Raw genomic sequence first — 27,777 nt, 5'->3', positions numbered from 1 at the left:
TAATTTATTTTTATTACTGTAAATAAAACTGTTAAAGTGATTTGTCAAAAGGATATCCAAAAATGGGGGGAGGGGGTGTGAAATTAAAACATTTTAAGATCTGGGCTCCTGCCCCAGGTATGTGCCATACTGTGCGTGTCTGTGTTTTTATTTCAGCTGAAGCAACTCTAGCACAGGTTTCTACTTCCCCTCACCCAGGGTCTGTGTTTCCACCTGGATTGTGATGAGCTGGTCGAGGATAAGAACTGCTCGAAACATTGGTGGTAGGTTGGGAAGGAACAGCTCCTGCTGCTCGGAGCCTCCGAGCACAACGATGGAGCCTTCTCCCTCAGCAAGCCATCCTCTGCCCTCTGATTACTCAAGCGGTCAGGGATTAAATACCCGTGGGAGTGAATTGATCTTTGAAAGCTGGTTTCTCCAAATGAAGTGTTACAGAGATATCACAGCTTTCTGCCGCTTCTTCTGTGCCCTGGCCTCTAATAGAGAAGGGAGCATCACAGGGCTGATAACGCATAGCAAATGAACCCAGAGAGGGCAAGCCGACAAAAAGCTGAAGCCAAATCTACTTTATCCTCTTAAAATCTTTATTTTTTAATTTTTTTTTTAATAAGCACATGCATAAAGTGTCAACAGTTTGGGATTAAGATGACATTTTTTGAACAAATGTAGTTACAAGCGGTGCTTCGGGTCGTTTCGAGTTTCCTCTCTACACTGTACAGAAGAAAGCTCGTGTTGCGACCGACGCAGTCCCTACCTTTCCATCATCGTGTCACGACAGGCAGAACCCACAACACTGGGGAGAAATACACTTGTTCACACGTAGCAACTGGGTACGGTAGATAGATACAAGCAGCAACATCTACTCACCTATTGACTAAGTGCACATGGTTAAAAGACCCCATTAGACAGTGAACATCTCCTTTTTTAATGTCAACTATATAATAATGGAAATCAAGTTACAGCCTGTAACGGGTGACCCTCGGGACAGATGCCCTTCTCCCGTCAGCTGCTTCTATCAAGCAGCAAGTCAAAGGAAATATGGGTAATACTTCTGCCAGTATTAACAAATGAGCCTTTTTGGGGCAGCCCCACCGATGCTGAGCACCCCGGGAAGCCAGCCACAAGGTGCCACCAGGCTGGCACCTCCCTGTCCCTGCAGAGCTGGAGCCAACCTCCGTAAGGACCGGCCACAGCCCTGGCTCCAGGCTGTATGCATCATCGGCTGGTGCCAGAAGGGGAGAAAACTGCTTTTAAAATGCTCGGCTCAAGCTGCCTGCTCCCAGATGTTCTGTTTTAGGAGGTCTGGTTGCCCCAGTGCTCCAGGAGGTCTGCCTAGTTTGTATCTGCTGAGTTTGGGTAGTGCAGAGGGGGTTTTGGGGTGTCTGGGGTGCTCCCAGCCCAGCCTGGATTAGCCTTGATCCCCGGGCCGCCGGGTACAGGGAGCAGGGGATGGTCCTCACCTGCCTTCATTGCCACCCAAAATAATGCTCCATCAGTGCCCAGCCCCAGCCAGAGGTGTTGGTGTCCCACAACAAAGTGGTGACGGGGTTTGTTCCCTCCCTGCAGGCCCACCATGTCCTCTTGGGGACTGTCCTGTGCCAAAGGTGCAACGTTTGCATGTGCACCCGGAGATGTGTGGTTGGCGGAGCAGGTTTTCCTTGAGTTGGCCACCACTGGAGTAAGCTGCTCCCAAAACTACCCCTGCGCAGCTGTGGGGGTAAAAGCCTGTGCACAAGGAAGGAGGAATCCCAGCGGATGTCTCGGGGTCTGGGCAGGTCCAGGTTTCCACCCAGGTGAGGACAAGCTGAGCACCAGAAACACTTGGAAATGCTCTGCCCTGCCCCAGCTCAGTGAGCCCCCCCACCCCGGGAGCCCCCCGCTCCTCGGCCATGCCACGGGGACCTCCAGAAAAGGCACTTGTGTCAGTAAGGAGCTGCCACACTGCCGTGGCCCCGTGGCTCTCCCAACGGGAACGCTGGCCCAGCCCCACGTGTGACACAGCCGCAAGCGGAGGAGAGGGAAGCACCAGCAACGCTTCGGCACCAGCCCCAGCTCATGCTGGGGACATCCCATTTCAGATTCCCCCAGGCAAGTCAAGCAGCCCCAAAATGAAGAAAGTCTATTGAGAAGAGGAGCCGTCAGCCCCAAAACGCTCCTGAAAGCGCATTTTGGAGAAAAAGGTTTCTTTTTGATGGGGGTTTTCTTTCTTTTCCCTAATCTGCTCTGATCTGAGTTGAAAGGCACCACAAAGAGAGGCCACATTCGTGGAACACTGGCCAGAACTAAAGGTAGACCTGAAACATCTCAGTAGAAAAATAACTTTAGGGGGTGGGGGTGAAGCTTATAACAGTAAGGATTTTGGAGACCTGGCAGGACTGTGCCGAAGATGCTCTTGCTGCCAGCGGGAAATCAACAGCTCCTCAACAGGCACCACAGTCAGGTCACCAGGCTCAAAGTCCACTTTGATTCCAACGCAAGACTTTTATGGTTGTTTTTTTCATGGCAAGAAGTGACTTTCTGTGGAGTAAGTGTTCCCAGCTGAGGCGTCAGGCACACTCAAGCATGGGTAACAGGTGAAAAATATTGGGATTTGAAAAACCTGAGCTAGGGTGGGAGCTTCAGGTACAAAAGCACCTCCCTACAGTGGCAGGAGATCCATCTCCTTCTTGTGCTGTGGGCTGCTGTGCTGTTTGCTCTGTTCCTAAAACCTGGTTTCTTAGGAACTGAGTTTGGCAAGTGGCTGTGGTGATAACTGCTCTGGTTTTTAGTGGCTTGCTGGGAAGCAACGCTGGGTCTGGCCTTCCCTCAGCATCCGGGGGAAAGAGACTGAACTGATTTTCTTTCTGGAAATGACATGTAAGTTGTCTGCTTGTTAGTTTTGTAATGCATGTTTTTTGTTTGGATCCTTCAGCTGAGCTACCCCAAATCAAGGGGTATCTTTTAAATTGTTCACCTTAAGGTACCAGCATGGTTCACATGCTGCAGTCTGTGGACCGTGAGTGGTCTGGAGGAGCAGACTGCTGGAGCTGCTGCCTTCTAACTATTGAAATGTGGCAGTAACAGCTGCCCATCCTGATCTTCTGTGGTTAGTTCCCATCCTTCCCTCTCAGGTGTTTATTCTGTAGCGCAGCTTATTCTTATTGTATTCAAGGGTCAACACCAAAACCAGCAAATGGGCACCAAAGCTAAGGGAGAACATGAGCAGGCTGCCCTGGCTGATGGGCAATGCTCTGGGGCTGTAACCTGCTGGGGCAGATCCAACGAGTAGTAGTGCTGCTGCAACCCCAGAGGGGATGAGGCAGAACTACAAACACGCCAGGTTTGAAGAGATGTCCTGAGGACACCTCCACCATGCCCTGGCCCAACGCAGGGTCACAGACAGTGCTCCTTTCTGGTGTTTGCCTACCTGCTTCTCAAAGCCCTCCATGAAGAGCCTCTGTGACCTGCTTCAGGGTTTCTCCATCTTTACCTCAAGAAAGCTTTCCCTGAGATCTGATTCGAGTCCTTTCTGTCACAGCGCAATCCTGTGCCTTGTGCTGCAGCCCAACACGGGCACAGAGCACAGGTCTGTCCTCCCCACCGCCCTCCGTGGCTTTGCAGGGGGCTTCACCTACCGCAGGGTTTTCCTATACAGAGTGGTGGGAGCATAACCAACTGAAAAATGCCAGTCTATTTTCTTTCTGGTTTGTTTCCTCCCCTCTATACTTGAAGACGTGCTATGCAGCTGAGTGCTAGAACTGCCATGGGGCTGAAAGTCCCCCAGGGCTAGCCCAGTCCCCTGGCATTGCCACCGTGGGAGAGGTGTGCAGGGAAGGGCTCACTTCATGCACACTTGGGCTCACAAGACCCTGAACACACTGATAACAGCAAATCTAAGCCTGTTCCCAGCAGGAACGAAAGACTAGAGGGATCTCTGGCTGCTGTTCTGGAAGGTGGCACCTGTGGGAAGGTATCTATTGGGAGAGATGCCCGTGGGAGGATGAAGCATCAGTGATCTACCATCATGTAGTGCTATGGAGGTGTCTGTGGCCTCAGGGTCCTGTACCAATGTCAGACAGACATTAATATTGACGTTGCACCAACACTGCCTTCAGGGGATACTGTGGCCAAGTATGTCCCAACCAGGTCTTGCCTGGGGATTGCCCACAGAAAGAGCCCATCCCTTGCTGCAGGCTCTGCCTCAGCCTAGTGACAACACCAGGATGGAGTCCTCCTTTGGGAATATTCTAGTGTCCTCTTCCCACCCTGCTTGTGGGAATGGTACTGAAAGCTTTGGGGCACCCCCCACCCCCAACTGATGTTCTTGACTGTTTGGGGTTTTTTTTTTTTTCCTTTCCTCCCCCAGCAAAATGCAGGCATCATTCTTGCCTGGAGAAAGCAAAGCTTGAGTGAATGATCCTAGAAAACCTAGGGTTTGTTAAAGGAAGATCAGATTCGCAAAAAACCCACCCCTTTGACTCTCAAAAAGATCAAAATATTTCAAAGTCTTGGCTTGGGTACAAGTGCCTGAAGGAGGATGCTTTGTATGAGCTTAGAGGCCATGGCATGAATTGCATGGGCAGCTCCAAGCGGTGGCAGGTAGGTGCAACGGTGTGCCTGGGCATGGGTCCTGTCACACGGTCATCCCAGGGGAGCACAGCTGTGTGGGGACTGGGAAAGGCTCACACGGAGGGCATGGTGACCCATTCGGAAACAAAACCAGCATGTCTTGGCACTCCTGTATTTTGCTCAGGCACTTTTGCGTGGGGATAGTGAAGGGACAGGAGAGCCCCACCACTGCCTGTCAGCGGGGGGATGCAGTTGTGGTACTGGTCATGGGGTCACCTAAGGAAGGGACAGCAGTCCTCAAAGTGCTGCTGCCCAGTTGAGGGTAAATTCATGGGCGAGTGAGCATTTGAGGCTTCTAAAGTGCAGTGCAGGTTATATGGTGTTTGCTGTAAACTGTAAACTCCTCAGGACAAAGTCCTTGCCCCCCCCCCCTTTTTTTTTTTTTTTTAAAAAAAATACCTGTAAAGTGACATGCCAGCAGAGAAAACCTTACCCTGAAGTAACAATTACTACTACAGGAAAACAGGAATCATGGTGAAAGAAACAGCCTAAGCTCCCCTTGCCAGCATCCCACAACAGGGAGTGCTTCCCATGGCCCTCCATGGTCCACCCACAAGGAAATGGCATGGTGTTCCTGCTGGCCACGCACCCCTGGAAAGCACCATCCAAAATACCACCTCCAGTGCTACAGCCTGCCTCCCTCCGAGGGAAACTTCCACTTCTCGTTAAAGCTGCGGTGTTAATTCAGGCTCTGTTCCCAGGGGAGCGTGCAAAGCCTCTGTTCAGGCTGTTGGGTGTCTTGAAAGGGAGACAGAGATGGAAAAGTTGCTGGGAGGAAACCTGAGGGCTCTTAGGTGAAGGAAGCTCTCTGGAGAAGCCATGTTCAGCCTTACGTCTGTCACCAGAATAAAACCTTCCCAAGATAAAACAGCTGCAAAAGCAGGAGCTCTCATAGGATGTGATGCTTGCTCCTCTCTAGGTGTCTGCCCAGGGTGGAAAGTTAGAAACTAGCCAATCCTTTTTTCCTTCAGGACACTGATCCTCTAAGAGCTGCCAGGCTCAACAGCGAGCTCCAATGTTCACTCAAAATCAAGGAGACCCTGAGGGTGCAAGGCCAGGATGAGTGAACACTGGCAGACTTCCACCAACCTTCATAAAACTTGAGCAAGACCAGACTTCACACCTGATGTAGCCTTCACAGGCAACGACTGGTGTACCACAGGCACGGTGGTCCCTGTAATGTCCCTCTTCAGATAAATCAGCGATTGTCCAAGAGGTTTCTGATGGACCTCAAGGACTGTGGCCTTCTGTTAATATCTCTAAGCAGAACCAAACCGGCTTATTTACTCTTTTGCCAACTCCAGCCCAATTCATTTGCATGCACCCGGAATACGCTTCCCCCTGTTGGCGGTCATATTTATTATTTTTAATCTATGCCCATAAATTGGCAAGTAGGAGAAAGCAGATAAAATGGAAAGAGGAACTCTCGAGAGATCGGTTGGGCTCATTAAATGTTTGGCACTCTGTGATTATCTGTTGGCAATGAAATGCCACCGCTATATTTTAACATGGAACATGAAACCTTAATGTACAGGAGCATCTATCTCCTCAGCCCACTTCTGGTACACTTGAGAGAGGAGAAATTCAATCATCTGCGACCTGGATTGTATTTTTAATGGCTGCTAAGCTAGATAAAATATTTGAATATTCACTTTTATATCAGCCCACGTGAGGATTTGAGCATTTTGGGTTGTGTAATGCAGCATGGCCTATTTCTGGAAGAGTATAAGGAAATAGGCACATATGTACAAAATATCGAGTATGCAGCATATGGGTCAGCCAGCCAGTGTTAATTAGTATTGCACAACCAATTCCAGCAGAGCTAACCCAGCCCAGCCAAGGACTTAGTGTCACTTGTGCTGGATTTCATAGGTCACCTGGGCAAAAAATAGATGAATACACCTAAAATAAAGATGGTCATCCTCAAACACGGCTGAGTCTCCCAAGCAAAGGCACTGAGGATGTTGGCCCACCAGCACAGCTGGCTTTGCAGGAATGGCAGTGTCATGAGATTGGGGTGCTCAGTGCCACCTCATGCTTGCCTGCCTCATGGTGCTGCCAGCAGAGAGCTGGGAAGAGCAAGGTGTGCCATGATCAGACCAGAAATGGGTGTCTCCAGCCCACCCTGACTATACAGGTTACTTCTCCATCAGCTACAGAAGAATCCTGAGCAATGAGCTCTGATGTAGACATCTCACTGGGGAGAGGCTACCTGTGGGATCGGCCCCATCCCTGGTATCAAGATAGCTTCAGTGGAGCTGAGGTGGTTCAGATCCCTGGAAGAGCTGGATTGTGATGTCTTCAAGCAATGGGCAATGCTGGGAGGTTACGGTCCTGCTGACTTGCTTTGGAGTTGAGCGTGCGGAATGGGCTTGGGTTATTGGGGGCTGGGAAGCGGAGAGGATGGTGCAAGAACATGGTGTGAGGAAATGGGGGTGAGCCTTGCTACTTGCACCCCTGAGGCTTCTAGCTGTGCACCTGCTCCGCGGATGAGGCTGTGCACGGGGCAGGCAAGGCCTGAGTTATGTGATTGTCACGCGCTTTTCCACGCAACGGCATTGACCCTGATAGTAGCACGGGTTGACTGACTGCTGCCAGTCCCGAGCATAGCAAAGTTGCTGTGAGGTGACAGGGAAGCAGGGGGCTGCAGGGACAGTCCTGACCTGCCATGCACCAACGGAGTCCTACCAGAATGGCCAGTTTCATGTGACACACACAAAGCAACTAGTGCATGAAAAGAAGGGACATAGTCTTCTAGGGGCACTCTGCTCTTCTCCAGTTCCCACCAGAATCAGCTCAGCTTTACAGAACTGGGGCAGTCATGGACCTCAGGGATGAGCCAGCCCCATATGTCCCAGAGCCCCGTCCCTGCCTGCATGTGCTGGTGGGACTCCTTGGCTCTGCCCGAGTGCCGGCGGGGTCCCTGCGGCCGATTCTGCAGCCCTTTGACCCCCGTAACAGGCAGAAGCCCTCTGCTGTTCTCTCTCACAAAGGATTATTACTCTTCCTAATTATCCAAATAAACACTTGCCCTGCTCTTCACATACAAACAGTATTATGGTCATGTCTATTATTAATAACAGGTGACTGCTTAAACGATGCTCTGGATTTTCACAAGCCTTTCTCCTAGCTTGCTCCTGGCCGAGGAAAGCCCACCCCAGGGGTGCCCTCCCGGCTGCCAGCGCCAGGTTGTGGCCAGCAGCTGCTGGTCCTCTGCATCTCAGAGGGTCAGCACCAGAAACGAGAGCTCTCAATGAGCACCCAGCATCAGGAATTCCCTGCTCACCTGTGGCGCATCGTGTCTCCCTGCCTCCTTTGGTCAATCCTGTTTTACCTGGGTGTTGCAGATGAGCTATTCCATGCATCCCATTGCTCTGCTGCCTCTTGCCTGCCCTGCCTGCTCTGCCCTGCCTGCCTGCACAGCGAGACAGGAGATGCCAAGCCTCCCTGCCAGCCTCCCAGCAGGCATGCGTGGGACCCGGAATTGATCCGTACAGCTAATCCCAGGCTGCTGGGTCTTCCTCACGCTGGGAGAGCTTGCCCATCAACAGGCAGAGTGGGACGAGCACCTGAGCACCTTAAACAGCATCAGCGCTGTCGAGATGAGGAATTCTGGGGTTAAATTTGAGGATTTTATTTGCAGTTCCTGCTCTAACAATCAGCCCTGCTGAAGCCAAGGGGATTTTTCCCTAAGGAAAGGGGGGCTGAACCCCAAACCCTTCCCCATCCATCCTTCCCCTCTCCCACACCCACACTGCTCCTCCGTTCGAGCCCCCCGCTTGGAACCACAGCTTGCAGCCCAGACCTGGAGATGCTGGAGATGCGGGAGGTGTCATGTCCAAGGGACAAGAGGCCACTTTGTGTCACTCAGTGGAAGGGAGGGGCTATTTCTCAGCAGCTGGGTAGGGGGCTCATCACATCTCGCCACGAAGGGTTTCTTGCTGGGGGAAACGAGCAGATGCCTGGGGCATTGTTCAACACCAGTATTTCTCAGGACGAATTTAGGGATCAGCCTTTGAGCCTGCTGGGTCCCAGCTATATCCTCCCACCTCCTTTATAGGGCTGGTCATTTATGGTCAAAATTCTACCTTTGTAGCCACCAACTACACAGTTGCTGGGGGAGCGGGGGAGGTGGGCTCAGAGCCCAGCTCCTCCCCAGAAGAGATGCAACATGGGGACTTGGTTTTCCTCCCTTCGGGGACTGGTGGTATATGGGAACACAAGAGAGGACCTGGGGACACTGTTGGGCAAGTCCACGGTTGGTCCTGGCCCATTTTCTGCTGGTGGGAGCCTCTCCCTGTCTCCGCAGGCTCTTACCCTGACTGTGGTATCTTCCATACTCCCCACCCCTTTGCTCTGCCTTCCTGTGCCTCCTCCCTTTGCGGCTGTGTGAAAAGCCTTCGATGAATCACACTCTATTTTGATGAGCAAAGTGGTATTTTCAGCGCCGTGGTGGGGGCCCCCCTCGCCAGGCTCCCCCAGCAGCGCCCGCCTGTGGGGTAAGGGACGGGGCAGGATCAGGCCAGGGGCAAGTAGTGCCTGGGTCCGAGCTGATCTCAGTTGTACGGGTGCAGTCTGTGGGGCTGCAAAGTGCAAGTTGAGGGTTTACCTAAAAGCAGCATTTTGTCTAATTCTTTTTTTTTTTTTTTTTTCAAATAACACTGAAATGGCGTAGCGCTAAGACCAAGGAGAGTTGGGCTTGGGGAAGCTCCCAGGACACCTCTGCTCCTTTGCTGGCAGCCCCTTCCCCCGCCCCGAGGACACCACACATCGTAGCTTTCAAAGCCCAGACAAGCGCTGGGTTTCCCTGCCAGCTGCAGAAGCCTTGCTTTCACCCCTTTCTCCCAGAAAACTGGTCCTAAGGATGGAAACAGGCTCAGGTCACCACCGCCTTGTTCTTCTGCAGGGAGCGACAGCATGATGGTGACCTTCCCGACATGACTGCCACAAAACGTGGTGCGCTGCTTTATGGGGAAGGCGGCTCCTGCTCACACGCAGCTCTCGGAGCTGCCTGACTCTACTACAGGTGCCGGCGGCGGAGCATCCCCAAACCCAGTGCGCGGCCATCGCTGCGCACCCATGGTGGCACCGGCTGTGCAAACAGGCTGCTTCTCCAGGAGCTTCTCGTTAACACGTTTAACATCGAGCTGGAAAAGCACTACTGCCTCTGGCTATCCCTTCTCTAGCAAAGCACACTCAGGGCTAGTCTCTGGTCTTGCTCCAGGTGTAAACCTGGAGTAATCCTATTAACCTGCCTTCAGAGTATTTTGGAAGTCATTAAATGTGAAGGTGCTGCTAATTTCTGGTCTCACTGCCTCCGAGGTGTATCCTACCAGTGCTGCTGCTGCCCGAAGGGTTTTCGACATAGTGTAAAAGCAAAGCTCCTGAATGAGCGGGGCCGCCTGCGCTTGTTGGCATTGACGTTGGGGAAGGTGCCTATACACACCTGGCATGGAGCCGGGGAGCTCCGCGCCAGCCCAGCCCCGGGGCCCCTCAGTCTGACCACTCGTTATCATCCAGCTCGGAGTCGTCGTCGGACTCGCTGTACTCCACTGCGATCCGGCGGGACAGGATCGTCGCCACGTCATTGCCCACGGGTTCTTTTTTGGCCTCTTGTTCCCATTGCTCCTGGACTTTCCGGAGTTGAATTCCTGTGGTCGGAAAGGGGGGAAGGCTTTAGGGGCAATGTGCCCAGCACCCATGGGTGCACCCAATGTGCAGCATCCCCCCAGTCAAAAGTATGGGCTGAAAGGAGATGGCTGCAGCCTGCCTGCAGGAAGATGCATGCGATTACCAAGATATATGAGATAAGAATGAGATGCGTGCGATTATACAGCTATATAATAGAATACAGCTCCTCCTCTGCTTCCACTCAACCTGAAGAGGCTGAACCTTCTTGAGGGTTAAATCTACTGTTTGAGCTGAAGATCTGCAGGAAGGGGAAATGGGAGACCTTGGAGCACATCATCTGCTACAGCCTGGATGGTGGCCACACTCATGGGAGCTGCTGCTCATCCCTGTGGGGCTCCGTACTGCCTCTGGCAACGGGTTTTCCCCACCTCCTGCACCCCCCTGCCCTGCATTTCTTTCCCTCCCCAGGTCCCACCTGCCTGCCACCATCTTCACGCACCACCTGGCCACCTGGGGCTCACCTGGCACTCAGCGAAGCCACCACCACCCAACTCCACACCAAGAGGTGTTTTGCCACAGCACTGGGAACCTGCCCATCCCCCTCCCCCCGCCACCAGCCCCACGCTCACCCCTGCGGATGGCTGCCAGCAGGTCGCTCCGGGCATCGCTCATGGGCATCAGTGGGATCTGCGCCTTCCGGGGCTCCACGGCGGGTGCTGGAGGTGATGCCGAGTGCGCCGGAGAGGCGGCAACGGCGGGGGGCCCCGGTGGTGGTGGTGGTGGGGCCACTGGGGGTCCCATGGGGCCGGCCTGCGGCGGAGAGGCAGAGTAGGGGCCAGGGGGTGCGGGGGGCGGTGAGGGTGCGTAGGAGGTGGGGGCAGCCGAGCCGGGGGCCAGGGCAGGGGGAGCCGAGATGGGGCTGTCGAAGGCGGTCTGGGCGGAGGGGATGATGGGCGGCGGGGGTGGTGGGGCGGGCGGCACAAAGTACTCTGCCATCGGCACCGGCTGCGGGCTGCAACAGAAGGGCAATAGCCGTGTCAGCAGCACAAGGAATGATGGCACCCATCACCCACCCCAGGCCCCCGGCTGGCTCTGCTGTGGCTTGGTTTGCTCTGGACCCCCATGTAAGCTCTGTCCCAAGGTCATGGAGTTGGGGGGACTCTGCCAGTGGGCTGGGCTATGGGGCATGCGGTGGTGGGAAGGCAGCCAACACCCCAGGGGAAAAAAACCATCCCCTCCATCCCCCTTGTCCCCTTATCTGGGATGAGGTTACCCCAAAAGTGCTCCTGACTCATTTGGCCTCGGGTTTTGGACCACAGCAGCTGCAGAGAAGGGCTCTCCCCGCTACATCAGCCCAGAAATAGGGGGTCAGGCCCCCCCCCCAAGCCCCCCTTCCCCTGGGCATCCCTCTGTCAGAAGAGGAGAGGCAAGCTGGAGTCCTACCCGTAATCCTTGACTAAGTGAGGTCTCGGCCCATTGAGGATAGCCTCTGGGGGCTGCGGCACGTGGGGCTGCTGGAGGCGGTTGAGGCTGTTCTGCCGGCTGCCCGCTGCCGGGCGATAGACGTGCTCCTGGGGGGGGGCAGCCGCCAGCACCCCCTCCTTGTGCTCCGCTGGGGCCAGGTGGGATGCTGGGGCCAGCAGCTGTGCGGGGTGGTTGGGGCTCGCCGGGTACGAGTGGTCGGCTGCATCCGACGCGTAAGATCTGTGGCACAGGAAAACCCAACCGTCGTACTCCTGGGACGGGGGTTGGCTGGGCTGGGGTATGTGGGTTTGGGAGTATTTTGGGGTTGAGACAACAAAACAAAGAATGGCCACAAAAATATAGATATATGAGCAAGCAGAGAGGTAGTGGAGGGGAGAAGGACACAAATACAGCTGAACCAGTCTCTTCCCTTAGCTGCTAAATGGAAAGTGTTCCGACCATCCCAACACCAAGGCTGCTCCTGAGGTCCAGGAGGCGACCCTGGGGGCACCAGCTGTCCATGAAGCTACCGTGGGTTTATGGCTTCTCACCCCAACCCTGCTGTGGGCAACACGTCCCCCCCAAAGACGGAGAAACCAAGGGAGAGCCGGTGAGCTAAATGCATAGTAGGTAAAACCTGCCTATTATCTGGGGACAGTGATCCTTCCGATGACGCCATGTGATAGGGGGATGGTGAGAACCTGTTATCGGGTCGGAACTCTTTATCATACGCCATCATGTTCCACTCCAGGCGCCGGTTGCGGGCTTTCCTCACTTTCTTCACCTCCCGAGTGGAGTCCTCCACCAGCCGCTGCTCCTGAGGGCAAAGACAAGCCACGGCTCCATCTCCAGCCTGCCTCCTCCGGACCATGAGCGGTACCCAGGGAGCATCACCCCGCCCTGCGAGATGCACCCACCATGAGGGCAGGGGAGTGTGCGGGATGCACCAGAAAAGCGACTGGCCCCCAGGTCCCAGGCAGCCCCAGCTCCAGCCCCTGCAGTGTCCCCTGCCTGCCCGTTACCTTCTGCCTGCGCTTCTCCTTTCTCTTATCTTCCGTCGCCTGCAACATTTTCTCCTTCCATAAGTTGAAGAAGTAGGAGGGGTCAGTGTAGAATTTGAGGCCATCCTTTTTGTCATCCCTGCCAGGTTGGGAAGGGAAAAGGATTATCAGCCACGGGAAGAGACCCCCCTTCCCCTGCACAGGGGGGTTTGGTGTGACCATGGCCATAAGCTGTTGCCCCACCACGAACATGTCCAGCACAGTGGTCACTACCTGCAGACCACTGTGTGGGGCCACTCATCCCAAGCACCCTACAAAATGGGGATGGTGACACAGCAACTGGAAAAAACAGCCTCTCAGCCCTCGCCAAGCAGCAAATGGGGTGCACACACTGATGCCTCCACTGGAAAGGGTCCCCCTGAATCCCCCAGGATCCCCTTGGTCCCCTCAAGGAGCAATATGCCAGCCACCCTACCTGTAGGGCGTGAGGATGTTGAGCGGCGGGGGCTTGTCGCAGCGCTGGTACATCTCCATCACCGGATTGGGGATGGAGTTGCGAGACACCACCTGCTGGTTCTGCACCGTGGAGCTCTTGAAGGCTTTCCGCATGTTGATGTCCTGCAGTGAAACTGGGGGCACGGGAGGGACAGAGGATGCAGGGGTGGCCTCAGCCCCTCAAACCAGGCATGGCGGGTGGCCTGGCCCTGAGCATGTCTCCCACCCGCTTGCACCCGGCTGTCACCCCAAAACAGCCCCAGCCCCTCACCTTCCTCCACGGTGGAGTCCAGCTGTGTCACCTTGATGACCAGCAGGTCCACTCTCTCCTGCAGTGAGTTCATCCGCATGTAGAAGCTGTTGGCTTCGTTGAACAGCTCGCCGAAGATGTCCTCGGCGTGCCTGCCTGGCAGAGGGCAACACGCACCCGTCAGGGGCACCGGTGGCAGGCAGGCAGCCCTCTCCCAGCCCGTCCCCTGGGCCACCCACCTCCCCGCCAGCTCTGCGGGGCTCTCTCCCCAGCCTTGTTCTGTTGGGAGCTGAGCCTCAGCCTCCCCCAGACCTGGCAAAGGGCTGCACGGAGGGAAGGGAGTACAAAGCACCCCCCCTTCTCCTGCCCTCTCCTCTGCACACAAGCATCCTTTTCAGGGCGAGCAGGACCCTCGGGAGGCACTGAACCAGCGCAGTCCGTGCCCCAGAAAGCCTTTGGATCTACCAGGACATCTGCAGCCAAAAACCCACCATCACACCACATGACCTGTGGAAACCCAGCCCTGCAGGTGGAAAACCACGAGCAGGGCAGCAGGGAGAAGCTGTGGTTTGTTTGACTTGAGCAGTTTTTTTCCTGCAGGGCTTGGTGCATCGCTGCGATAGCTCTTTATTCGGGTTATTATTATCACAGGGCTGCGTGGGGCGCCTGGCAGAGCATTGCTGACACCTGCAGGCTACAGCACCCAGCCCAGCACCCCAGCTCCTTGAGGCTTCCTCCAAACCCACGTACCAAACAGCTCCCGAGATCAAAGCGCTTTTGGTATCTGCTCAGCCTGTCACCCAGCTTGGCCATTTGTATTTAATTTCCTTTTTCCCTGGATGAGGTAGCCACAGCCTGAGCACCCATGGGTGCTGCTCATGTGAGATGCCATGCTTCCAGCAGCTCCCTAAATATAGGTTCTATTTTTCTGGGAGTATTTTAGAGAATAATCTAGTTCTGGAGGTGGGGAAAGAGGGAGAGCCTGCGCGTCTCTCTCTATTTTAAGTTGATATTCAGCAGTGAAATAGGTTGCCCCTATTAAACCTTCACACTGGTGTGCACGGTGCTCTCATCCTCCCCTTTTCTGCTGAAATCAGTCCCAGGGCAGGAAGACAGCTGAGGATTTAGACCTTTTATATAGACCTCTCTTCCTTATAAAGCTCTAAGATTAAAAAGAATAGGTTGGGGTTTTTTAATCTTCACCTGACCTTCCTATTTCTGGCCAAGTCGAGAAGCAAGGGGCCCACAAAGGCTTTCCATCCCCCATAGCACAGAGCAGCCATGGGAGCAAAATGGGTCTTAAAAACATCACCAGGTTCCCCCTTGGGGCTTGGCCCTGAGCATCCTCCTTTTAAAATATTTATATTATATAAATTCATATTTATATTTAAATTTATAATTTGTTATTATATATTTATAATTTTTAATATTTATAACTCCCCCTGAATTAGGGATGGCTGCAGTCTGCACAGCCCCTGTTTCTCTGTGACTGGAACTGGACCATAGCATCTCACCAGCATCCCACCAGTATCCCAGCATCCCATCAGCATCCCCCCACCCTGTTGCCACCCCACACCAATTCGCTGTGACTTACTGAGGCTGCCCAGCTGCTTGATGATGGCAGCCAGTGTGCTGTTGGTGACACACTCCAGCTCACTCGTTACCCCCTCGGGAAGAGCCCCCCGGCATAGATGCCGGGGCTCGATATTCCTCTTCACCAGGGGCATGCTGCCGGCGAGCCCTCACGCCTCTCCTGGGCAAAGGAGAAAGGAAGGAAAAAAAAAAGAAAATAGCCAGTTTTTACCAATCACTGATTTTTGTCGCTGTTTCCTTTGGCCTCTGCCTGGGGCACTGATCCTGCCCGTGCTGGGCACGGTGGGTGCAGCCTGTGCTGCAGCAGCAGGGCTCTTCCAAGCAGGGGATGCTCCGTGGTGCAAACCTCCAGATGCCAGTGAGTTCACGGATGCCAGGGTGGAGGTGAGGACCATGCCAGGGCCCTGTCCCTGCTGTTGTGCTCTGCTGAAGCCAACGTGCCCGGGGACCCTTTCTCCCTTACCTTCCTGGAGCTGTGCTTAAACTAGGAGCAAACCCCCATGTGCTGCAGCCCTTCAGCCAGCCCTGAAAAGCCTCATCCAAGCCAAACAGTGGCCAGAAGCGAGCAAGCGCTTGTAATGCCATTATTTCCAGCTCAGTGCAAAGCTCTCCAGGGTTTTATCTGTGCACACACTACACCGAGGCAAGCTGCCACCGCCAGCTCACCCCTGCCCTCCACAGCATCCCTGTGCGGCCCCACAGCATCCCTGCGTGCCCCCCGGCTCTGCCGCCGGTCCCACCTGAACTGGGGATGCTTTATTTTCTATGGGGCTCAAGGAGATGTAGGGAGATGCCTGGACCCAACAGCTTCACCTCCGGCGAGAGCACCCGTTGGGAGGTGAGGAAGGATGAAGGATAGGCACAGTGGGGTAGAAGGTGGGGGTGCTGGGGGCAGGTTACCCCACTGATGTAAAGGGCGAGTGATGTGAAACAGGCTGAGCAAGGAGGGGAAAAAAAAAGAAAAAAGGAGCATTTATTAACCATGGTGGTGTCTCCTGGGATGCTGCAGCCTGGGACTGGGACATGGGCAGGCACAAAGCAGGCCGTGACCCCGCAGGCTGGCACAAGAGGGTCTTAGGTGATATGAGCGCATCAGGACTCTGCTCTGCTCCCAATGCAAAGGCAAACTGATGGCTTTAGCACTGAAATCACTGTGAATTGGATCTCAGGACTGGAGAGCACGAACAGCCTTCCCAGGTCCTGAATGCAGCAAGCTGAATCCCCCCGTTTCACATCCCAGGCACCCCCAACCACCCCATCTTTCACAAAAACCCTCTGCTTCGGCAGTAAAGGAAAACCAGCTTCTGAGCGGAGCCGTTAATAGCTGGGAGTGGAGCAGCCAGGCACCAACAACGGAGCCAGCAATTCTGACCATGAATGGAGCCAGCAATCTGCAGAGTTCACATTTTTTGGCCCCGGGAGCGTTAGACAGAACAGTTTCCCATTGATAGCAACCGGCCAGTGCTCCCGTCCCCCCACCAGCACCACCAGCTCCTCCGCAGTTTTCAAATGCAAATGCAAGCTCTCTCCATGAAAGAGTCCAAAACTTGTTTCTAAATCATTCATATCGAGCTTCCCAAAGGGCTGATTGTGCTCCCAGATCTGTACATACAGGGGGGCGAACGCTGGGCGCTGCTCTGCCCCAGGGCAATCGGGGCACTGTGGGAAGGACCCCAGCCCTGAACCCTCCTTTGGGTTGCACGATGCTTTGGGCTCAGAGCAAACCACATGTCCTCTGGCGCTTCCCAAAGTCACTGTATATGGATGGCGGGGCTGGTACTGTTCCTGGCTCCCAAAACCCCAAACAGGTTATTTTTCACCTGGGAAAAATGGCACAGAGTTTGCAGGGGAGGCCCTGGATGTCCGCTGATGGATTTCTGCTCTGGCCATGTTCAGGCACCCCCTGAACACCCCGCCTCCCGGGCTGCATAAAGAGATAAGCAATGCTGGGAGATTCACCCCAAGCTTGCTTTGAGCCAGTTTTATGTGTCCCCCCCAAATCCACACTCAGAGGTTGAGCCCCAGCACATCCCCACGGGGGGCTCCCCCCAAGCAGTGGCTGCAGGGACAGCAGGGCGCGGGGCAGAACGGTTAACGAGCTGCTCGGGCCCAGCAATTAGAAACGGGAAACAAAGAGCCATTCTCAGCATCTGCCTGGGACACAGCCACCGGCACCCTGGGCTTTCTGTCCCCACACAGGGGGCCTGGGAGGAACCAGGGCCATCCGTGCCTGCGTCCCTCATGGGGACTCCAGAGGGGAATGAAAAAAAAAGGATCTGAGGTCTGAAACTTCCCAGCAGGGACAGGCTTGAAGAGGGGCAGAAGGTGAGTACATGGTCTGATAACAGCATTTGAGACCATGCCGTGGGAGAGCATCCCTGGAGAAGAAAGTTCCCTTTAACCTCCCCCACAATAAGCCCTAACAAGACTCAGAGCTTGCAGCAGAAGAAACCAAGGAGGAGTTAGGCACACATTTTTAAGCTAGGGTAGCCAGGACAGGCAACTTTGGCTGAGCCATGGGAGAAGCTGCCTTTTAACCTCCCCAGCTGATGGCTGCTAGCAGGAACCCAGGGATCAGAAACCCTGCCATGCCCTCCTGCGACAGGTGCCACCTCAACCTGCTGGAACAGCATCCCTCATGCACCAGTGGCACCAAACCTCTGACTTCTGGGTTGAAAACCCAACTTTTGACCTAAAACCTGCGACCTAAGGCCTGGCCTAATGCAGGGGATCACAACGTGTTGGGTGGGGATGGGCTACACGGAACCCCACAGGCACCAACCGCATTTCTGTCCTCACCAGTGCATCTTGCTCACACCCACCAAGAGGCCATGCACAAATCCTGAGTGCTGGCAGCTTGGCCTGAGCCCAGTGAAGGGATGCTCAGTTATGCTCAGTGCTGCTTCTGCACATATTTGGGGTAATTTCCAAGGCTTTGAGGGGGTGATTTTGGTGGCAGGTCCTCAGACCTTCAGGAAAAGGCTCCCAGGAGCAGGGACCTGCCAGGCACAGAGGTGCCAGGTGCAAGGGGGAGAAGCCTGAACATGGACAGAGTTAGGCCAAGAGCAATTAATCATTTCTTCCATACACATGGCCATACCAGAGCCCACCTCAGTGCTCAGCACCATGGCCCAATCCACCGTGTGCACTGGGCTTGGCTGTGACGGCTGTGGCACCCCCAGTACAGCCCAGCTGGGCATTGCCAGGCAACCAGTAAAGCAACATCTGAGCAGCTGCAGGGCCAAATTGCCATCTTCCATGGGCACTGCTAGCCCTTGATGGCCCTGAGCAGCGTCACCTGGGACCCCCACCCATGGGCCCAGGAGGTTATTTAAGCTCAGCTAGGGTGCTAGCCCTGCCTCAAAGGATGCTGCTGGCCTGCAGCCCTGCTCCTGGCCAGGCCCTGTTGGACCTCATCCCTGCAAGCAGCTCCTACCCCAGGTGGGTCCCTTAGGTGGGTGCTGGCACCCTGGGCAAGTCCTGGGTTTGGCATCATCTTCAGGGTGGGTGTCCCTGTCCCCTTTGGCTCCTGCCTCCTGGTCACTTGATTCTGGCTGTATCTGGGGCTGCTAGCAGACCCTGCTGCCTGCTCTGCCTGCTGCTCGCTGGCCCTGGGGGCAGTGACGGTGAGCTCCTGCGCTGGGGTCACCCTGGGCTCCCACTCATCTTCCCCTTGTTGCCGCTGGCCCTGCTGCACCCCAGCAAGGGCAGAGGTGGTGAGGCTGGGGCAGCACCTTGCTCGCTTAATGTGGGGGCCTTGTCCTTGTGCTGCAGAGCGCAGCGAGGGCAGGGGCAGCTGGGGGTACATCAGTGCTGCTGGCGGGGGAGACTTGATCCAGGGCAGGTGGGATGCCTGGTCTTGGTGTCCATGCTCAGGTTGGACATCAGGAAGGGTCTTCCACCTTGCTGGGCTGCTCCAGGTTTGGTGTAAGGTGTCTGACCCTGCCCAGACAGCCCTGGGCTGGGCTCTGCTGCAGAACACCTGCTCTGGCACGGGGAGTGTGAGAAGGAGTTCCTGAAGTCCTCCCTTGGGATACATGTGTCTGTCCTTGCTGGTGATGGATGCCTGTAGGTGGGATAAGCTCTCACCATCTTGCCCTGCTGCTGCCCTCCTCTCCCACTGCAGCTCAGGAGACACACCAGCCCTTGAGGGTTCAGGTCTTTCTTTCCTCTCTAGCTGAGAGTGCGTTAGGAGACACAGCTGATGGCTCCACAGCTGCAGGGAGACCCCAGCCCCAGCCAGCAGTGTTGCCCTGCCCGGCTCAGCACAGCCCCCCTGCTCCCACCTTTCAGCTGCTTTGGGATAACTGTGCAAGCCCTGACGATTCTTCATCTTCAAAGCCCCGCTCAGGTTTAAGTGGTTATACAGGCTTTTCCAACCACCCACAGCAAGGTTTGCTTCTCTTTTTATTCCTCATGCAATGGCCCCGGTTGCTTTCGGTGCTTGGCTGCTCCATGGATGTGGGACTGAAAGGTACAACCTCAACCAGCCAAACCTTCTGCTGACCTGAGCCTTCCCATTTCTCTGCATGTCTACGGGTTGTTTGTTGTAGGGTGAGCATCTCTTCTGCTGGGTCTGGGGACAGCAGCCAGGTTCTGGTATCGCTTACATGGACTAAAATCCATGAGGTGTTGCTGTCTCCTGAGTGGAAGCGAAGAGCCCTCAGTGGGATAACGCCAGTGTCAGGCTGCAGGAGGAGAACTGGAGCCACAAACCCAGCAGGAATTTCCTGGAGGTGGAAGGCAGGAGGAGTGGGACAGACCAGGAGCTTCCCCAGAGCCACTGTCATGGTACAGGTACACTGGGGGGGAGCTCTTCCATCACTCTGCCTCTCCCCAGCTGCTGAGAAAGTTGATAACTCTGAATCTTGTTGTACTGGGAAAAGTCACTAGTGAAAGGCAGCGGTGACAGTCTCAGCTGTCAGGCCAAGGAGAGACTCGCTGCTGCTGCTGGTAACTAGAAAGCGCCCACTTCTCCCTGGTGCATAGCTGCTTCCTGGGGTAGCACACCACTGTTTCCACAATGCATCTGTCAAAGCTCCTCAGCATCCCACCAAGGTGGTGGCACTGACTCCCCCGAGCTGCCTGTCCTCTGGGACACTCATCGGGCTGCTCAGCCCAGGTCCCCACCATCGCCCTGTCTAGCAGGGGCAGCCCACAGCAGCCAGCACAGGGAATGCAGGCCAGCTCACAGCCCCCTCTGGTCTGCAACGAGCCGTGGCTGCTGCTCATGGCCACAGATCCACCCCAGCATCTGCTGTATCCTACCCAGGCTGGGCATTAGCTTGTGCAGATGAAGCCTTCCAACGGCTTTCCAAACCAAGCAGAGGAGCTTGGAAGGGAACCGCATCCAGCTCGCTGCTGCCCGAATAAATACCAGCTGAGATGCCCAGGCAGGGGAGGTGAGGAGACCAGAAATAAAGTTTACCTTCTGCCCCAAGAAGCTGATTTCTCCCAAGGAACAACCAGCAAATTGAACGCAGCATCCCAACCCCTGGAGCTGCTGGTGCTGCTGAAAGGCAGCCCCTGCTTTCCCAGGCGGCACAAGAGGGCTGGGAGACAAGAGCAGGACTGCCAGCCCCATCCCTGCGGACCAAGATGCTGGCACACAGGTGACCCCTACAGCTGGCCCCTTCCAGATGTCATCCTTCATCTCAGCAGCCATCACATCTGGCAGCTTAAGTCCTTGGGGTCCATCAGGGGCAGAAAAGCAGCTCTTGTTTTGTAAGAGGTCCAAAAAATGGAGTTTCATGTCCTGCCATTGCTCCTTATATTCTTTGCAAGAGCCTTTCATGTACATAACTGTCTCCTCACCTCCACTGCACCCCAAACCCACTCGCCCTCTCCCTCTGAGCAGGGGATTGAGCTGTGACTTGCAAAGCCACGCTGGATTCCTGCGCTGGGGTCCAAAGTGGCCTGAAGGATCATGCATGCTCTGGATGGCTCTGCAAGGAGGAATGGGCTTGATGACAGCATGTTTCTCAGGTGCTGGCTAATCTCCATGAGAGATTTTTGATTTGGTGAGTACCTGATACCTGCAGCATCAGCCCCAGTGCCCTGCTTCATATTGCAGGGAACATTGAGAGAGAAATTCCCCTGCTGCCACCCTCCCTCACCGAGCCAAGGTGGGACAGAAGGCAATTTTAGGGTTTGCTTTCTGTAGCTGGGTGTCCCTACAGGAAAAACCTGGATGGGGAATGGAGTCATGGCAGAGATGAGCCAGGCTGGGCTGGGCACGATGTCCAGCTTGCAAAAACAAATTGGCTGTCGATGTACCTTCAATACCTCATGTGACAGTACTGAAGCATGGCACCCATGCATCACACCTGGATGGCTGGTGAAGGAGCAGCTGAGCTTGTACAAGACAGCCATGGGAAATCTAATTCATCATGTGTCAGATGGCCAAGAAAACCCTGAGCTTGGATTTGGGGAGAACGCAGGCAAGTGTGCAGTGACACAGCCACACCGAAGGCTGGAGTTTGGGTCAGCTCCTCTGCTAAGCCCCGTTCTGGGCTGGGTTTTGGTAAGTCCGTTCACTCGGCCCTTGCAATCGAAGCTCTTGCCTGAGCTGGGCTCCCCAAGGCGCTGCTGAGCCCTGGGGACCAGACGCTGCCAGGAACCGGAGGCTTTTGCAAGGGAGCAAAAGCTTTGGTTGGATGCCAGGAGCCAGAGTAGCACAAAAACCCAGAGTGGTATATTGAAAATCTATTATCCTTGAACAAAAGCTGAAAAAGCTTACAAATGAATATCAAAAGAACAAGACACTCCAGATCTCGCAGTGCCTGTTCAGGATGGCAACCCATGCTCTGGTGCAGGGAATGGCGGGGTGGGGAAGGGCTGTGGGGGCTGGTGGGAGACAAAGACACAAGGCAGTCCCAAAATATTGATAGGAGGTAATAAAAAAAGCTGACTCTGGAGTCAGGAAGAGGACAAGAGGAGGAAGTGACACTCAGCTGGGCTTGACAGTGCTTGAAGGAGCTTGTTCTGTGGAGTTTGGCAAACAGACCTGGTATGGGAGAGGGCTGGGAAGGATCCCTGGGGTGTGCAGTGTTTCTGAGCAGACAGACATGAGAGGTAGCTGCAAAAGCAGCAGGCTTTTGAGCTGTTGATTTGTGGAGCTCTGCCATAGAGCATGCTGGAAATCCAGGCAGGAGGGTTCAAGGAATAACAGGACAAATCTGCAGAGGACAGATGGGGCCACCAGCAGCTACCTAATGGTTGAGGGGCAACATCTGGCTCTGGTGGACCTAAACTCCTGCTTCTCACCCTTGGATGTTTGGCTGATGTGGGCCATGAACAGCCTCGGGAGGGAGAGCAAAGCCTATAGGGGCTGAAGCTTTGGTGTCTCAGGGAAAAAAATCAAACAACAAACCTAGGAAAAACTGTGCAGGTGGCTCTTTGCAATGCAGAGAAAACTGCTTGCTAAGAGCTGGACCAGATCTGCTGATTTACTTCACACAAAATGGAGTGTGATCTGCACTGCAACGACTCGTTGCTCTAATTTACAAAATGCATCTGTGACCACTTTTTAATTTGTTGCTAGCCCAAATGACTGTGAACACTACCAGCATGACAAATGTCATTGCTTTGTGTGAAGCTGATAATCACTCTAGAGCTATTGTCCAAAGGTTAATTAAATATATTTAAACTGGCTGGATCTCAAGCATTTCCCTTGCTTAAAATAAACCAGAGGGCAGATCTTCAGTGAGAATAAACTCACGATTGCACTGAGGCTGATGGGCATGTGAGAAGCAATGCCACTGCCTGTCCCCTCCCTGAGACCTCTGCATCCTGGAGGATTCTGGCTTTACAAATGGGCTGAGGCCACAGAAAGCCTCCCAGCCCCATCCCAAGTGAGCGAGAACGGTTGGCACATCTCACAGCAAAGCATGGGGTGGCAAAACCCCTCGGGGGCTGAAAAGCCCCTAGGACATGGGATGTTTCTGGCTCCCCATCTGCAGGCTGTCGGCTTGGGGGAATCTGAAAGCTGAGGCTGTGGACTCACTGCCCCCACAGCACAGATGAAATGAGTTGAGAGGTCTCAGCCCTGACCCTGGGCTGCATGGAGGTGTATTTGCTGTCGGCCAAGAACACGCTGGGGCTGAGCTGCAGGGAAAGGGTCAGGCCCTCCAGCCAAAGGGAGGAGGGAGCTGGATGTCTGGCCGGCCCTGGGGCATTGCTGCCTGGGTTGGGGTTGAGTTGGTGACCTGTGCCCCGCTGGGAAGGCACATCACCCACCCCGGCTGGGAACGCTGCCCGCACCTCTCCTCCAGTCCATCTGCAGCTCTCCTCCTCTGCTAGCTCAGCCAAAGGCAGCTCTACCACGGCTAACAACTGCCAGCAGGCTTCAGCGTGCGAACACTTCACAGCAAAGTGCAACAGAACGTTAAATCACAGCTAAAAATATTCCTGAAGAGTTTTATTAGTAAATGCCACAGTTTGTGTGGAATTTCCCCCCCCCCCTTCTACTGCAAAATGTTTCAGCTCTAGGAACAGCACTTGACTAAATTGCCTCTAAATCACAAACGCCTCTGAAGGCTGGGCTCTGCAACGCCAGCCTTCCCCAGAACGCCTGCTTAGGAGGAGGCCATAAATGCAAGTGCCTTGCTACCTTGGGGTTGGTATAAAAAGCTCGTCCTGCTGCGTGTCTGCTTTAAAACAAACAGGTTCTTTAACATGGTGGTTTCTTTTTTATCTCCATGTTTCTTTCCAGGTATGCAACTAGCAAATGCTGTCAATTGGTATGTCGGTTTTCAGGCAGTTGTTTTCCCTGGGTTTTCATTGATGTGGGTTTTGGGTTCTGTTGCTTGGTTTCTCAGAAGTGGGGAGCCCTCGGTGCCCCCCAGTCACGGAGCTGCGGGCCGCTTCATCGGGTCCTTCCCATCCCACAGAAGCTGCTGCCAGCCCCGGCACCACCACCACCACCTTTTGGCTCTGTCTCTGCTGTGCATACAAACTAAATCCATGCAAATGCAGTTCCCCGATACTCTAATGCTGAAGGGAGAAAGGGGTGGAAAAAAAGGTGTGGATGAAACCATGTGTGATCCTCCTCTGTCATCCTTCGGCTGCTCCCTGTGTGGCTCCTGTGCTGGGAGCACCTGGAGCAGCGATGCCTGCCTTATGCGGTGGTGGGAACAGCCAGCCGTACAGATCCCGCTGGCCCAGGAATCATGTGTTGTTTTTAATGACTCTCTATCACCAAAGGAAAATCTTCAATGACATTTTTTTTTCCCTTTTGTGCTCAGCTCATTAACAGAAGGAGCGAGCTTGCTCACTGGCAGTTTGTGTGAGCAGTACGCTGCTGAACAAACCAGCCTTATTCTCCCCAATATAGAAGGCGCTTTGATAAACCCAGGAAGCCCTCGGCGAGCGGCAAGGGTCCTTCTGGAAACCCGGCACTCACTGCCTTTGGGAGCAGCCGCAGGACCAGCATCTCCAGCCCTCCCAGCCAGCTCAGATGTGGTTCCCTGCCGAGGCTGTGCTGGGTGCTGGGCAGCCCCTTCCCAGGCTGATGGGGCCACTTTGCTCACCGGTGCTGTACGTGTAGCCCTGCAAAAATCTGGGTGCGACCGGGGGGTGCAGGCACAGCTCCTGCCGAGGAGCTGCCTGCATCCCCTCTGCTCACAGAGATGTGCAAAATGCTGCAGCTCCTGCCCGTGGGGTGCAGCTCAGAGGGTGGCTTTTTGGATGAGCAGCTCTGCAAAAAGCATTCTTGCTTTTTTTTTTATATATATTTTTTTTTTTTTTTTAATTTTAACACTTTTGGCTTGAGGGCTGTTCGTAACTTGTCAAGATCTTGGCATTCGCAGTTGATTTGTCATCCACCATAAAATGGAGGATGAGCATCTTTGGTTCAGAACTGGGCCAAGGGAGATGACAGCTCAAAGCAAAATATGCTTCATCTCGAGTTTTCTCTGTGGGCTTCAGCTCCTCGGGAAAGGAGCGGACATTTGGGGTCTAAGTTGCATCACAGGCATTATGTGTAAGAGCCCTTGGCGTGCTCTGAGTTTGCGTTTGCGACAGAAGAGCATGGTGCACATTAACCTTCTAGCTGCCAGATGAAGTTTTGCTGGACCGATGCTGCCTTCAATCTCCCCTAATCACCAAGCTGTTCAACCTGTCACAGGGGGATGCTACTGAGATACAGAAATGCCATCAAAATTCCTTTTATTTTTTTTAAATGAAACTAGCAACCTTTCTAAAATTCAGGCAACGAGATGCAGCAAACAAGGGGTGTGCCTTGGCACGCTGAAGTTTTGAAGATGAATTATTAATTCTGCCATTGCCAATCTACCCATACATCCAGGTCCTGTGCTCCCCTCCTCCGGCTCGTGTCCGGCAGCCGGCTGCTGTACGCCAGGCAGCTGCAGACAAAGCAACCACAAAACTACACTAAAAAGCATCTTAATCCATAGGTATTTTATCACGCTGACACCACCACGAGGCAGCAAGAACTCGAGTTTTAAGTGATAAAATTCAAGCTCCCTGCAAGTAGCTGAATCACTGAGCATGGAGGCCCAGGCTCTGCACCCTTGGTGGGGGGTGGGTGGGCTGCCTGCAGCCTGCCTGGGGGGCTGCCCTGGACTGGGGGGGGTGTCCAAAACCCAGTGAGGGCTGGGGGGGTGGGGCATGCATGGCAGGTGCCACCAGGCTTCTGCCCCACTTGGCCCTGTCCTCTCCACTTCCCTGGCCCCACAGCAGGCTGCAGCACCTAGCTGCCCATGCCCCCAGCACCATCCAGCCAGGGGGTGATGAGCCCTGCCCTACCCTGCTTATAGGTGCCTCTTCCTGCACAGACAACAGCGGGCCCAGCTTCTGCTCCCCAGTGATGTAAAAATGAAAAGCAGCAGTGGATCCTCTCTCCCGCCCCAAGATGCAAGGATGTAAGGTGATTCCCCCCACCCACCCCAATGGAAGAGTGCAAAGCAGCCTGGTACCCACCTCTCCATGCGGGAATGCAAAGTGACAGCACTCCCCCTGCCATACAAGGGTGCAAGGAGATCTGACCCCCCCCTTGCAAGGCTCTAAAGCTGATAGGATTCCTCCATACAAGATGCAATGGCCCCTGCTCCCCCCGACCTACACAAGGATGCAAAGAGGTCCAGAACATCATGATGCAAATGTGCTAAGTGGTTTGGGAGGGTCGTGTGTCCAACCCCCCCCCCCCCCCAAGGCTCAAAGCAGCCTGACTCCCTCCTCTCCATGCAAAGGTGTAAAACGGTGGAGGACCGCCCCCCCCCCCCCCCCCCCGAATAGGTGCAAAGTGATGAGGGACCCCCTCACGCAAGGATGCAGAGCAGCTGGACAACTCCCAAGGCAAGGATGCAAAGCGACATGCACCCACCCCCCACCCCCCATGCACGGATGCAAAGCTGTGGGGGACACCCCTGCAATACAGGGATGGAAAGCGGCCCGGACCCCCCGTGCAAGGATGCAAAGCAGTGGAGACACCCCCTCCCCATGCAAGGATGCCAAGCGGCCCGCCCCCCCCCCGCAAGGATGCCGAGCGGTGAGGGACCCTCTCCCTGCAAGGATGCCTGCCCCCCCCAACGATGCAAAGCCCAGAGGACCCAAATAAAACGGCGGCAAAGCGCCTCCGCGAGGGTGTCGTGTGTCCCCCCCGGCAAACTCACACACGCGGAGGGAGACCCCCCACCTTCCCCGGGGCGCGCACATTCCCGCATCCCTCCGCGCTCACCTCCGCCGGCTCTGCGCGGGGCGGGGGCTCCGCGGCGGCCCCGCGGGGCTGTGCAGGGCTGCGGCGGCCGCCGCGCTCCCGCTGCGCGCCTCTCCGCGCCGCTCCGCAGTGCGCGCACGGCGCATGTGCCCCCTCGCCACCGCCTCCGCCCCGCTCCGCCCCGCTCCGCACGGGCGGCCCCGGTGCGCGGGGCCGGGCGGCCCCCAGCGCCCTCCCTTATAACTTTTTTTTTAATAAATACCTAATTTCCCATAGTTTTTCAACCTGGACTTGCAATAAGCTGGGGGGTTAGACCATCCCGATGGAAATCCCTCGGGCGGCGAGGTGAGGAGCTGGAAGGATGCTCCGGTAGGAGGGGGGCGGTTGGAGCATCCTCCTCCCGGGGCTGGCATCGCCCCCGGCTCCTCCGTGCTGGCCCCGCGCCTGGCCCGGCCCCGGGCTCGCAGGTGGGAGCGGGGGGAGCCGTGATCCGGCGGCAGCCGAGGCTGCGAACCGGAGCGAGCAGCTCCTCCCCCGCCCCAGCCCCCTACCGTCACCCACCGCTGGGCACACGGGGGTGCCCCGGGCCCCGCGGCCCGGTGTGATATCCTCACTGAGGGCGAGGGGACCGAGGGTCCCCCTGGGCACGTTTGCAGGTGCCACCCGGCTGGGCCGTGCTGACCTGCTGGGGGCGGGGGGCTGCCGGGGCGCTGGGCTGAGGGGCGATGGCCGAGGCCGGTGGTGTGAGGCTCAGCACCGCTCCGTGCCCGGGGGGACACCAGCCCCAGGCAGCTGGGGGCAGGGGGCTGGGAACTGCCGGCGGGAAAGGGTCTGGGGGGGCGGCTGGATGTGACCCGCAAGGTGCCCAGGTGGCCAAGGCCAACAGCACCCTGGCTGGTAGCCGAAACAGCGTGGCCAGCAGGAGCAGGGCAGTGACTGTCCCTCGGCGCTGGTGCGGCCGCCCCTCGAGCCCTGGGGGCAGGTTTGGGCCCCACAGGGCAGGGGGGGCACTGGGGGGCTGGAGCGTGTCCAGCGCCGGGCAGGGGCCGGGGTGGGGG

At 55.5% G+C, this 27,777-nt stretch overlaps 1 protein-coding gene across 3 annotated transcripts; it reads right to left on the bottom strand.

Annotated features, from left to right (window-relative positions):
• Positions 1 to 563: 563 nt before the first annotated feature.
• Positions 564 to 27,139, bottom strand: LOC130158984 (actin-binding protein WASF3-like). 3 transcript variants are annotated; one of them, XM_056360129.1, is made up of 9 exons: positions 26,982 to 27,139; positions 15,044 to 15,202; positions 13,471 to 13,605; positions 13,180 to 13,333; positions 12,726 to 12,843; positions 12,345 to 12,520; positions 11,683 to 11,943; positions 10,869 to 11,251; positions 564 to 10,259 (listed from the first exon to the last, which is right to left on the bottom strand). In XM_056360129.1, the coding sequence occupies exons 2-9, from the start codon at positions 15,174 to 15,176 to the stop codon at positions 10,102 to 10,104; spliced, it is 1,518 nt and encodes a 505-aa protein (XP_056216104.1). In that variant the 5' UTR covers positions 15,177 to 15,202; positions 26,982 to 27,139; the 3' UTR covers positions 564 to 10,101. The 3 variants fall into 3 exon arrangements, with proteins under 3 accessions (XP_056216104.1, XP_056216103.1, XP_056216105.1); XM_056360128.1 differs by lacking the exon at positions 26,982 to 27,139 and adding an exon at positions 26,741 to 26,853; XM_056360130.1 differs by lacking the exon at positions 26,982 to 27,139 and adding an exon at positions 26,741 to 26,853 and having other exon boundaries at positions 12,405 to 12,520.
• Positions 27,140 to 27,777: the final 638 nt, after the last annotated feature.

The sequence above is a fragment of the Falco biarmicus genome, chromosome 14 (genome assembly GCF_023638135.1).
Source record: "Falco biarmicus isolate bFalBia1 chromosome 14, bFalBia1.pri, whole genome shotgun sequence".
NCBI classification, from domain to species: Eukaryota; Metazoa; Chordata; class Aves; order Falconiformes; family Falconidae; genus Falco; species Falco biarmicus.
The sequence above is the reverse complement of the archived record's forward strand: the minus strand, read 5'-3'. Positions and strand labels throughout refer to the sequence as shown.

What these genes read in the sequence shown, in the direction of transcription:
- LOC130158984 (XM_056360129.1), bottom strand. Translation starts at nt 15,176, where the DNA reads ATGCCCCTGGTGAAGAGGAATATCGAGCCCCGGCATCTATGCCGGGGG. An exon ending in GGACTCCACCGTGGAGGAAG is followed by an intron (nt 13,334 to 13,470) that starts GTGAGGGGCTGG and finishes CCGTGCCCCCAG; the next exon opens with TTTCACTGCAGGACATCAAC. An exon ending in AGGAGAAGCGCAGGCAGAAG is followed by an intron (nt 12,521 to 12,725) that starts GTAACGGGCAGG and finishes CTTTGCCCTCAG; the next exon opens with GAGCAGCGGCTGGTGGAGGA.